Here is a 13,262-nt window from a genome sequence, read left to right as displayed (position 1 = left end):
ATGTGAATTTTCCTCGCCCATATTCTTCGCTGTCCATGAACTCTGGGCTTCAGTTGTTGTGTTATCTGAATTTTATACGAGTCTAGGTGTAAGTCCAGATGCAAAATGCGCCAAAGGGAGCCATAAAAAATCCCAAAAGCTGCGAACGCCAACGAATCGACAATTCACGGTCTTTGACAACACTTTCATTTACAGCAGCAATATTCTCGTCTGAACGGGCGCCACCATGATGCACACTTTTTCCAGCGCTTAATTTTTTAATACTTTGCGAATTGTTCGCTCAATAGGACGATATTTACCTAATCTTCCCGTATATTATGTAGAACAATTGAACAATTTTATAGCACTATTTCGTAAATGTGTTGTTACAAACTAGATTTGACACTTTGTACACGCGTGAATATTGACAGCTGTCTGATTTACAGTGCTGCCAACATAGGAAACTCGAATTGAATCACTGTACATATATTTCTACAAGTGAAAATATACTTTATGTTGCAAGTGCTTTGTGAAATTATATGCTGCTCTAAACTGTCATTTGACAAAAAAGTGACGTATGTAGTGCTCTTTAAATAACGAGCCTTATTTCAAAAAATAGTGAATAAATCCTGTTTTGTCTTGAAATTATAAATCAATTGTTTGATACATTTTTAGTGAACTTATATTATATTAATAATGAAAATATAACTTCACTGAAAAATACGCATTGTATAATGTCCATTTGCCGTGCAAACCTAAACCTAATGTATAATTATATAACAGCATATTATTTCATATATATATTTTAGCATATAATTTACCTGCCAGTTAAATTACATTTTCGCTAGCATAAATAACTAATGTTCTAGTTTTACGTGCAGGTGAAAATATAACTTAATTAAAAAATATAAAATTACTGTTTTTGTTTGTGTTGATATCGTTTTCTTTATAGTCGATAAGCAGAATACCCATGATATTCCAGGAAGTTGCGATTTTAAACATCTTGTTGGGTGGTGCATCCTTCCTGTGCCACTGCACTGATTTGTTTGAACTCAATTAATAACATTATTTGCTGCGACACGGTGTTGCTTCCGAAGCGGCGTGAGCAATCTTGTATGCCAAAATATTATATTTTCAAAATGGAAAAATCATGAGATATTTTCAAAATAGAAAAATCGGGGATTTTCCGTCATCTTCTGGTATCAATGTCTCCACTTTTCGATGTTTAGTGTAGTGGTTACATCGATAGGCTATCGTCGGATAATACAAATGTCCCGTAGTTAGGTCGTTTTTTTCACCGCAATTTTATCTACGCAAACTTATCTAACACCCTTCATAAGCTCATCTTCTGTGGGTATGTCCTCGCGACGTAGAAGGTTTGTCCACTTAGCAGTAATTAATAAAATTTAAAATATTGCTCCATAGATTCGCATATATAATGTAAATTTAACCAGTTTCTAACGAGTGAACGTTTCTTAAATTTATACATATTTCAAAATGTCGTAGTTTTGCTTGATTCAATATGAGCGAATAACACGGAATTATGAGCGCATGTGCGTCATTGTCGTACTATTATATGTTGTATTTCAAATGTTCATTTTAATTGTTTTAATTCATTTTAACGAATATTAGGCTCTAATATGTGTGTGATCTAATGTGGGTGAAGTATTTTTGTGGTTCGGCCATAAATTCCAATTAAGACTCACGTGTTATAATCGTGTTTTGGGTCGATTGCGATTTGACGGATTGCTAACATTGAACTTTTTCAAGAGCGCACGCAATGCCTAGATTAGTATCTTTCAAACTTATATTAAGTTTCAAGTTCGCACGTATATTTTATAGCACACATACCAAATCTGTCTTTGTTTAAAAAAAAACATCGTCAAATATTCAGAGCGCCTTGCAAGGAGTTTTATTGCGCCTTCTAAGTCACCCCGATTGCATATAGTGCATTTATCGCGTGCTTGCGAACCACGACCCAATTCCGCTAATTTTCCCGCTTCGCCCCATATTGATTTGCCCCGGTGCCCCTACCCGTACCTTGGGGTAGTCCCTCGACACAGGGCATGCGCATTCTAGTATTTTCCTTCGTATCTTTATATCTCGGTAGGCGTTGTTGTGTTTGCGAGTCGCGGGTCATTCTCCGTCGGGTTCGTCATGCGCATCGTCGTTCGTCCACGTCTCTTGCTGTTAGATCTTCGTACGTAGATTGTATCCGTAGAATTCGTCTGTTCAATGGTTGCTCGGGTGCAGCAGCAGATCGTTCGCCGTGTGTGCGATGGTGCGTTTCGTGTTTCACCTATTTCATCTTATGCGGGCGTGCGCTCGCTTACTGTGTATTTAATTGTTTAACGATACCGTCGACCGGCTACGGATAACAGATTCTGATGATGATGAAGGTGATTGATCTACTACTGATCAGCTATTCTATCTAGATCGTGCGCGGTGTCTTCGTTTTTTACGCACGTTTCTGATGGACGTGCGAAAATCGTAATGGTGTAAACCTGTCGCGTTTTCTTGACGGCGCTTAGGATGACTATGATTTATGTGTTTACACGTAGTAGATAATAAGTGTCTATTCATATCTTTGTATTCGATATATGGGAAGTTGATTTTTAGGTATCAGTTTTACCAACACAAATCGATATCGGCTCAACTGTTGCTTCTCCATGCGTAGATGACATGACGCAAATAATGTGTATACATGATCAATACATTTTCGACGTCTCTTCTATTTGAATAACATTCGCGATAATGAAACAACTATAACATATAAACAGTTGCTTTGGAAAAAGCTCAAGCTATACATTGATTTAAGCGAGAACGCGTTGTCTTATTCTCTGAAAGACACCCTAAATTGCTTGTGTTAGTTTTCTAGCAAAATCTTCTCTACATTATGTTATAATTTTAGATGTAATCATTACTGTCTTTGAAAATTAATTTAATGCAATTATTTTAAAATGCTTTATACCTGTTGATTGTTTTATACCGCTCCACAAAAAGGACGGGTCCGTGCCAGATGTTTGAAAATATGAGATCGAAAGTATTTGAATGGCAAAAAATTGTCTACGATTTTTTCAATTAATCGAGTCCCGATAAGACCGATTTACTTTGATAATCTAAGAACTACGTTAATAATTAGATAAATAAAAACTTCAATAATATAATGTATTATGATATTAACATTTCTAAAGAACTCTCGAAAAAATCATGTTTTTTTGGAAATTTTATTTCAAGCAGATATTTCGTCTTAAGTTACCGACATTTATGATCAATTATCCGTTTGTCTATTTATGCGTATTTCGTGTTTCATACAATAAGGAGCTTTTAAACAATATTTCTTACCTCAGGTACTTTTAAAAATACTCTATATGCTAATTCTTTAGTATGTTTTACGAATACTAATAAAAATAAATAGGATGACTGTGTGTAAAAACCTTTTTGTCCCATTTTCATTAATTACATTGTCAGAAAGAATATTTTTGTATATATTTCCGTTAAATCTTTCATTTTTGGATCAATAAGTTTGGAACAATATAGGGAACATTGTTTTTGACAAAATATCGCTTTTGATCGACCGCTTCTGGTGCCTCCTAAATTTTCATAATAGGAGCCAGATCACCACTCGCCAATTTATTTCAATAAAATGTATTCCTATGCTACTCATTATTTTTTGTCAGTTACGATTATCCGAAAGAACATGAGAAGAGTGCGTAGAAAATTATTAATCACTGTCGTTTTCGTAGTTCTAAACTATGGAGTTTTCGTTTATAACAAATAAAATGTACGGCTCTGAAAAAAAAATGGAAAGGGAAGGAAAAAAATCTGTACTGCTGGTTTTTTATTTTTTAATACATGTAATATCGAAAATCGATTTTTATCCCAATTCCGGTACTACCAGTATTGCATTCCCTAGTCGTACATACATACATAATTGGAAAATTTAGCTTATATAAATACTATATTAGTGTGAAAAAAGGCAGTATCCTTTTAACTTATGTTATTTTATTATAATTCATATAATAAGCACCCAGATCCTTGTATAATGTTGTCTTGTGAAATAATCTATATTTAATTAATGGTTAACTTTATTTACCAATTATTTTTTGTTCATCTATGTATATATGTGCATATATATCTAAATAAATACGTATGTACATATGTACTATATGTACAAATTATATAAAAAAAATTATAACGATAGTAGATACAATAAAATACTGTCTGATTTTTATAAAATATAATAATATTGTTCTTATATGTCATTCACATAAAATTGTGCTGTTTTTATAAAATAGCTACCTATCTACAAATTCATCAATATTGAAAATTTAATTAATACCTTTTTTTAATTAATTATGTGTTGTTAGTAAATCATAGTTTACATCGGCAATTTTCGCTTAATTAATACTACTTTTACGAATTCTCAATTGATTTTTTAACGAGTACTATACGGGTTTGTAATAACGCATCAGAATGATTCGAATTTTGACATTTTACGTGTCCACTGTTGAATACAGATTCTGTATGACGGTTAATTTTGTTTTGTGAAATTGACATCGGCACTATAATCATGTTTATGTAGAACAGCAATATTGCACAGATTGAAGAGCAAGGTCGTGATTGACCCATAACAAAGCAGTTTGCAGCGTTATTTTACTATCTTTTAGGGTTTACTTTCACCGGCTCTTTCAAATTTCTCTCGGCGTTTTCATCGATAGCTATCGTCGCGAGAAGCTCGATTGTTTTCTCTGTAAATTACTCTTAATTAAATGTTAAAAATCTGCTCCATTTTTGCGATAATTACAATCTTAACACAATGATTTTTTTATTGTCGTGAGAATCTTGTTTCCAATTTTAATAGTACACGTTCGTTATGGCTTAGTTGCAATTTTAAATCAAAATATTTTCATAGTTCGCACTCTGTGTCCTACAGCAGGAGCATCGTGCTAGATTTTGGCAGCTGTCAATTGCGGGTCACTTCCGCGCTCCATGAATGCTTCTGCCGCTACTCTACATACCTATAGGAATTTGCACGAACTACATTCACGCGAGTGTGTTTCGGCCCTCAATTTCGGGTTCTGGGGCTTCTTCGATTACTGACTAGTACTTCTGCTGCGGTTTTATTTCGGTCGCATCGATCGCAGAACAGACAACTCGGTGCAGTCAGCAGCGTCAAATCGCGCCGTTTCCTCTCTTATTTCTATTTCCAAATTAAACTTTAAATATAACTTTTACGTTTGAAGGGAGCGACATGTCTTGTGGGCTGTCTTTGAAAACCAAAGCCATTTTTAGAGTCCTCGAAGTGTTCTTGAATGATTGTTAAATTTTCGTTTTAAATATCTTAACTGTTCGCATTTGATTCGTGACTTTACTGAGTCAAATTATTGTATACTAATCACGTTATTAATTGAAGAAAAGGTGAGTGAAATGTGACATCCAAAAAAGTTTTTGCGATAGAGTGGATCAAATTTTGAAATATCTTGTTTGTACTAGTGGTTATATCGTATGCTTTATGACACTTGATCATAGTATGATTTTCATCAATAAGTGTTTTGGATTGCGATTTAAATTTATTACGAGTGAAGCATTCACATTGACCGTCTTTCTGTCCGTGTAACATATTATTGTCATGACTAAGGTCTAGGAAATTGGGGTTGAAGCGAAAAATTAAATCGATTAATTAGGTTTTGGACGTAAACAAATATTCGCCTTTAAATGTGTCAGGATCGTTCCATTGTGCAGTTTTAGTGGATACAAATTCCTATGCAGCATAATATACTACTTGAGGTTAATTTGAGCCGCGATAATCCGCTTGGATTCAGAGAATCTAACGACTCAACTGAAAAACTGGTGTCTACTTCTACTTTCATTATTTTGCTGATTGAGTAAAATATACGCACTGCAACTGAAATCATCTCTTGAATTGATAATTTTATTACATTGAATTTTCATTAATTTTTGCAAGTATTGCTCGTTTGTGAAGCCATTTATCGAAAATAAAGTCGAAATAATAATATTTTTGTATTCAAGTATGTTTGGAAAGCCCATTATTTAAGCTATAATATATTGCTGTGATTAAAATAATTATCTACGTTTATACGTTGCCCTATAAATTCGCAGCAGATCCGTTTATAAAAAAAACATATGACAATTAGTGTTCCATTCGCGAGTTTTTAGTACTAAAAACAAATTTTGATTCCGGTTTCTATTCCAAATATATGTAGAAAATGTCGACTTGGTTCTTCGTCTTTATGGTTAAATATGTAAATAAAAACAATTTTGACATCTGCAGTTCATTAAGATGTTTGAACATCTGTAACTTATTAAGTTGAATGTACATTTTTACAATGAAAGCATTTACAGCTACACACTATGCATAATTATAGCATTCGAGTTAATGTGCTTTGAATAGTGGTACATAAAATGTATGTTAAATTTATAATAGGTCAATGTTTAATGATGCATCACTGATTTAGATCATTTTGTTAGCAGCACAATCGTGTTTTGCTTTTCTTTATTTATTTCACGTAAAAATAAATTTGCTGCCTTCCAAGCATTAAAAGTCTTTGTAATAAAAATGTTTCCTTCATGACTTGACGAATCTATCGAATCTCTTCATCGCATATTTGGCAGTTCGCCACCATTCTCGATCATTGAAGACCGTCCGATAGATTTGTGACTGCGTCATCAAATCTTTCAAAGAGATCCTTCGCGTAATTTTTCAGAATTTTACCGTGTCCCACGCGTTCTTTCAGATTGTTCAGAGCTTTGTGTACTTGAAAATCCAGATAGATGGATAGCGTTAACGAGTGAATGCGCAGAGAGCGAAGTTGGCTTCGGGGCTCCACGCTAGCTCACTGTGATTCGGTCAGCTGACCGACTAGCACGCTGCTGCCAAGCCGGGGGCTTGTACCAATTTCCCTTTGGTGTCACGTTCACAAAAACAAACCTACCCGGATTTCTTCCCGGACGTCATGGTTGCATAAATAACGAGCGGAACTCCGGCCGCCATGGACTTTTTGACGAGACTGCTCGGGAAGAGCCCGGCGAGGGACATGTTCGCCAGCGAGGAGGTTGTATCTGTGCGTGAATTAAAAGTGTGGATATTGCGGGATAATGGACGTTGGGAACGTTGTGGATAGTAGAGGCGCGTACTCGAAAAATTCCGATGTCGATTTAAAAATCTTGACCGGACTGGTTATTTCGAGGTAAACATTCGCATCATCGGATTTCGCGCTAATGTATTCTAAATTAATGCTTTTCTTAAAAATAATTCTCTAGTGGTCTACCGTCTCGGAGGAATATATGTATCCGAGTTTCGATCTTCTAAAAAAGTTTTACTCTTTTACTGTTTTTCAGTTGAGTGAACTCGACAGTGGCTTTATTGTGTATGCGAATGAATATGATAATTATTACTGTGGCGGGATATTGATCTAGTATTAGCACTACTGTAGAATTTACTGTGTTTAGATTCTTATTGACCATTTTTTAAGGTATAGAAATAACATAATACTTTATTTTTATACAAAATAAATTGACGTCGCACTGAAAATATTGCGTCTTTGCGATCTATTTATATATAGAGAAAATTTCATGCATAAGCTTCGTGCGAATCTAAAGTGTAGTGACATTGCTCCCCACGAACGATTCGAGCTATTTCTCAACATCTGACAGAACTTGGAACCAGTTCAATTTAATATTCGTACAAAATCGCCCTTGACCTATCTGAAAAACGCGCGTCACGTGTTTTTAAATAGAATCTTTTGTTTGTTGATATTTTTTATTATTATTATTTATGTATATTAATTAATGATTTTTTTGTTTTTATTTTCAGAATACATCTGGAGATCAGTCTACGAATAAGAAAGCAAATGATAAGACAGTAGCTCCAAAATACAGCGAACAATTGAGTTCATCTGTTAGCATAAATGCGAACAATAAAATATCAGATGGTGAGCATGAGTATTTATTTTATTTTATTTAAAAGTACCAAGAGTGGCTTTACGAATCATATCCCACTGAAACAATAATTTTTCATATCATGTAATATTAATTTAAAGACATATGAAAATGTTTGAATGAATATTTATTTTAAATATGATGTATGATGGAAAGAAAAGGACTGTTAACAAATTCAAAATTATTTTTAAAACCATTGTAAATAATTCTGTTCTTACAATTTAAGTTTTTTTCTCTTGCGCGTACTAACTGAAATCATGTGTGATTCCCTTTCATTGCTAATCTTCCTTATATACATTAACATTGCAGACTCGTCCGATAGCTCATTAGACTATGGGAGTGCTAATGAGGATAACTCGTCTCGAGATGATATTTCGAGTGTTTCTTCCAATAAAATTAATATAAACACACAATCTGGTGAGACACAAAATTATAAATACTACTTTGGCATTTATTAAATCATAGCTTAATTTGTCACCATTAAATGTTTGATCACATCATTATGTTGTAAAATTCCACCTGTTGTTTAATAGCATGATAGTTCACAAAAATATTTTTTTGTTACTATTGCACATATTTAAATATTTGTATTATTCTTTTTATATAATTAGTTCTTTTTTATTTCAAATTTATTTATTTTTTCTTTTTTATTTTGCTAAACAGTAGCGGATAATCTTAATGAAGAGATTCATTCGTTCGATGCGAACATCGCTCATCAGCCGTTGAAAACTAAAGTTAAACAGAAAATTTATAACGAGCTCACCGAGTCGTTCGAGACTCCAGATTCGTCTATATTGGATACGTCAAACGAAAGTGATAATTGTGAAATTGGCGAAGATCCGCTGAATTGTACGACCGAAGTTCAAATACGCTCACTGGATAATAACCGTCAGTTATCGAACATCTACACTGTTCGTGGAGGCGAAGATCATTCGTCACTTGATAATACTCTAACGCTGCCTTTGACTGACAACTCTTTCTCCGAAGATTTAGAAATCGATAAAAATGTTGACTATGAAAGAAATTTGGAGCGGGAATCTTCAGTTGAAGTTATTTTAAAAGAAGTCACAGAGCAAAACGAATTTGATATACAAAAGTCGATTCAAGCAAGCTTTGATGGTGTGTTAAATGATGTACACGTAACGGATGTGTTAAATCCTATTACAGGGCTTTATGAAAATTATTACAACAATTTAAAAACTGAATTTGGGGAAAATATAGAAGAAGATTTTGATTTAGACTCTGAGCATATTTCTAACGAACGCCGTGATTCAGGAGCTTCAATATTAGTCATTCATTCTGATGGTATTGTAGATACTAATGAGCCCGAAATAATCTTGCATGAACATGAGATAAATGAAACTTTAAATTCAGAAGAAAATGGAACTTCAAAAATGGAACTAAGTAATGTTAAAAATAACAATACTGAATCTCACACTGTTGAATTTAAAAGTGAACCTAGTATTGAAGATGTCGACAAAAAAATATTACGAAATAATGAGTTAGATATTCAAAATGAATGTCATGCAGATATGGCAGATGGATATAAGTCGTCTGCGGTTTTTAATGGCGATTCGAGTGAATCAAAAATCGAAAGTAAAGATAAAATAATTATGGATCTGCATAGTTCTAACGTAGTTGAAACTAAAGAATTCTTAGCACAAGAAATTGTAAAATGTGAAGTCAATGGTAATATTGTTAATGATGCTTTACCATCTCAAAATGTCGATTTTTATGAACCGATGGACTGTGATGATTCGTTTGCTGTAACACAAACCCAACTACCGAATCGTACTATTATGATCCATCAAGAAAATGTAAATTTTGAATTCAATGATATTCAAAATCCGTTTGCTACTAAAACAAAAATTCAGAATTCATTCGACATAACAATAGATGAACCGATGGACGTGGATATGGATGAAACACAGTTAAAAGACATGAATGAAACTTTCGATGTGCCATCGTTGCAAGCTGATAATGTAAATATTTCTGTTAACTTGAACGATAACGTCGACACTGTAGATACTCGATCATACAATCAAATTTTAAATGTAGTAGAATCGTTACAACTGCAAAATGAATCGACGGGAGAATGTGGGAGATTAAACGAGACTGTTGGAATTAATGATTCAAGCCTTCCTGAAAGTTTAGATAAAACCGTTTCATTTGAAGATATTGAAGAAGAAAAACATGTTTTAAATGATACTTGCTTAATAGAAAGTGCCTTATCAAGTGATATAGAGAACACTATAAAAACTGAGTTTTTCACTGGCGAAACTGAAAATCCGTTTGATACCAAGTGTTGTTTGCAAGAATCAGTTGAATACAACACACAAAAAGATACTTTAAATGAATATGGAAATGTTGAAAATCCATTTGAAACCAAACAGTCTATACATAATTCAATGGATTATAACGCTGTATCTTTGATTGAACAAAATACGGAAAAGGCTTCTGATGATATAATAAAAGAAGAATTGCAAAATCCTATTGACACAAATCAATCTCTGCGAAATTCGATAGATTCAACAACATTAAAGCAAGATGATGTTTTCTTAAAAGAAAAATTGCAAAATCCATTTGAAACGAAACAGGTCCTCAGTAATTCAATAGATTCGAATTCAGCACATTTGATTCGACAAAATGTAGAAATTGTTTCTGATGTTTTGGAGAATGAAGATTCGCAAAATCCATTTGAATCTAAACATGCTCTATATAACTCGATAGATTTTAATGCAGCCCCTGTGATTCAACAAAATATAGAAATTGTTTCTAATGATTTAGAGAAGGAAGATTCGCAAAATCCATTTGAATCCAAACAAGCTCTGCGTAATTCGATAGATTTTAATGCAACATCACTGATTCAGCAACATTTAGAAATTGTTTCTGACGATTTAGAGAAGGAAGATTCGCAAAATCCATTTGAATCCAAACAAGCTCTGCGTAATTCTATAGATTTTAATGCAACATCACTGATTCAGCAAAATATAGAAATTATTTCTGACGATTTAGAGAAGGAAGATTCGCAAAATCCATTTGAATCCAAGCAAGCTCTGCGTAATTCGATAGATTTTAATGCAACATCATTGATTCAGCAAAATATAAAAAATTTTTCTGATGATTTGATAGACGAAGAATTGCAAAATCCATTTGAAACAAAACACGCTCTCTGCAATTCAATGGATTTTACAGCTGCTCCTTTGGTTCAACAAAACATAGAAATTGCTTCTGATGATATAGACAAGGAAGAGTTGCAAAATCCATTTGAATCTAAACAAGCTCTCCGCAATTCAATAGATTTTATTGCAACACAAAATATAGAAATTGTTTCTGAAGATTTAAGGAAAGAAGAGTTGCAAAATCCAATTGAATCCAAACAAGCTCTGCGTAATTCAATAGATTTTAATGCAGTACCATTGATTCAAGAAAATATTAAAAATGTTTCTGATGATTTGATAAACGAAGAATTGCAAAGTCCATTTGAAACAAAACATGCTCTCTGCAATTCAATGGATTTTACAGCTGCTCCTTTGGTTCAACAAAACATAGAAATTGCTTCTGATGATATAGACAACGAAGAGTTGCAAAATCCATTTGAATCTAAACAAGCTCTCCGCAATTCAATAGATTTTAATGCAACACTAATGCTTCAACAAAACAATGAAAATGTCTCTGATGATTTAATTAGCGACGAAATGCAAAGTCCATTTGAATCCAAACATGCTTTATGCAATTCGATAGAAGGAGATATTTCATCATTGTCAATACACAAAGATAGTTCGGTGGAAACGAAATGCATAGATGTTATTGAATCGTCGACTCAATTGGCCAATTCCATTGATAATGATAACATTCAAAGTAATGTACTCAATACTCATACTGAAGTGCCAACAAAAAACGAAATTGGAACATTACCTAAATCATTGGCTACAATTGAAGTGCAAAATCTATCAATAGTGGTTGATAATGAAACTCCAGTTGAATCTAATACTTGTGCTTTAGAAGTAGATAATGTTAAAGAAGAAAAGCTCGATTCTTATATGATGGAAAACTCGTCACTATCAACTACCAACAATGGTGTTATTGATACTCCTGTTGAAATAAAATGTGTTCCAGAAGAACCGTTATCAGAAAAACTTGTTCCAGAATCTGATATTTTAATTGAAAGTGTTGAAAATCCTTTTGAAATTAAAAGTTCCATTCGTAATTCATTAGATCGCGATACCAAAAGTGAGACTTTCAACGAAGATGATGTTCCAAATCCCTTTGCCAATAAAAAGGAATTACGTAACTCATTAGATCGAGATATATCTCCTACGATGAATACTAAAAATGGCAATGGATCATTTGATGATACTGAAAATCCATTTAAAATTAGGCGTTCAATACATCGTTCCCCAGATAGATCTGCGAATGATGTTGAAGATAAATCGCCGGAAAAAATTGCTGAAAAAATTAGTAAAACAGAAAATAAGGAAGTTAGTACACCTTATTCGAAACTCAGTAGATCGGCGATTCTCACAACGGATTCAGCCAATGATAGTTTTAATTTTTTAAATGACGACTCAAACTCTCCTGATTTTGTCGATAAAACTGTAATTGAAAAACCGTCTCATAGCAACACACCAGATTCTGACAATAGTCCAGCGTCGAGCAATTCCGATTCAACAATCAGGGGTAAATATTATCCAAACGTTCCAACTACAACACCCGAAAAGGAAATTGAATTAATCAAGAACAATAAAGAACAATTACAAAACAATCCTTTCTCGCCGATGGTCAGATCCGAAAGTTGGACGCAAGATAAGAAGATGGCGGCTCGTTTGTCTAACATACTGAATTTGTCACCGATGTCAAAGTGCGGCGATCTGATGGGAATGTCGCCGACGTTGCCGAGCCGCAAAAACGAAGCTCTATCGGCTAACGTTGAAATGGACGAGAACGACCTGTTGACGGGTCAGTCGTTCCCCACTGACATCGCAGACGTGGGATTGAATATTGATGATGACGAAGGATTCACGTCACCCGAGGAATGTGAGTGTTGTACTGCTTTTCTTTTTTATTTATATATTTTTATTTCATCTTTGTTTACACTTGGCGGCAATGGGGATATATCATCATCCTGCATTCGTACGCATTAAAACAATCACAGCTTGATCTACTAACAAATTTGTGAACGTTAACGATTGTCTTTGTTCTTTTCGTCGTTCATCATTCATCATTTACTTTTGTTTTATTTGAAAATTGTTTTTTAAGTTATTGTTGATTTAGACTGTTTTGTGTTGTTTGTGATAATATTTATATTAATGTATGTATGT

At 33.7% G+C, this 13,262-nt stretch overlaps 1 protein-coding gene across 22 annotated transcripts in view; it reads left to right on the top strand.

Annotated features, from left to right (window-relative positions):
• Nucleotides 1-13,262, top strand: part of LOC148231974 (uncharacterized) — a 48,597-nt gene that overhangs the window by 14,350 nt on the left and 20,985 nt on the right. For 4 of the 22 annotated variants that reach the window (XM_088193107.1, XM_088193118.1, XM_088193113.1 and 1 more), the window contains exons 2-4: nucleotides 7,817-7,934; nucleotides 8,251-8,358; nucleotides 8,605-12,978. In XM_088193107.1, the coding sequence (XP_088049233.1) occupies nucleotides 7,817-7,934; nucleotides 8,251-8,358; nucleotides 8,605-12,978 (4,600 nt within the window). Of the gene's footprint in view, nucleotides 1-6,838; nucleotides 7,065-7,816; nucleotides 7,935-8,250; nucleotides 8,359-8,604; nucleotides 12,979-13,262 lie in introns of those variants that run through there. The other 18 variants (XM_088193108.1, XM_088193119.1, XM_088193117.1 and 15 more) reach the window with 11 other exon arrangements.

This window comes from Plectrocnemia conspersa, unplaced genomic scaffold (genome assembly GCF_051122295.1).
Source record: "Plectrocnemia conspersa isolate PC_06_02 unplaced genomic scaffold, ASM5112229v1 ptg000009l, whole genome shotgun sequence".
Taxonomy (NCBI): Eukaryota; Metazoa; Arthropoda; class Insecta; order Trichoptera; family Polycentropodidae; genus Plectrocnemia; species Plectrocnemia conspersa.
The sequence above is the reverse complement of the archived record's forward strand: the minus strand, read 5'-3'. Positions and strand labels throughout refer to the sequence as shown.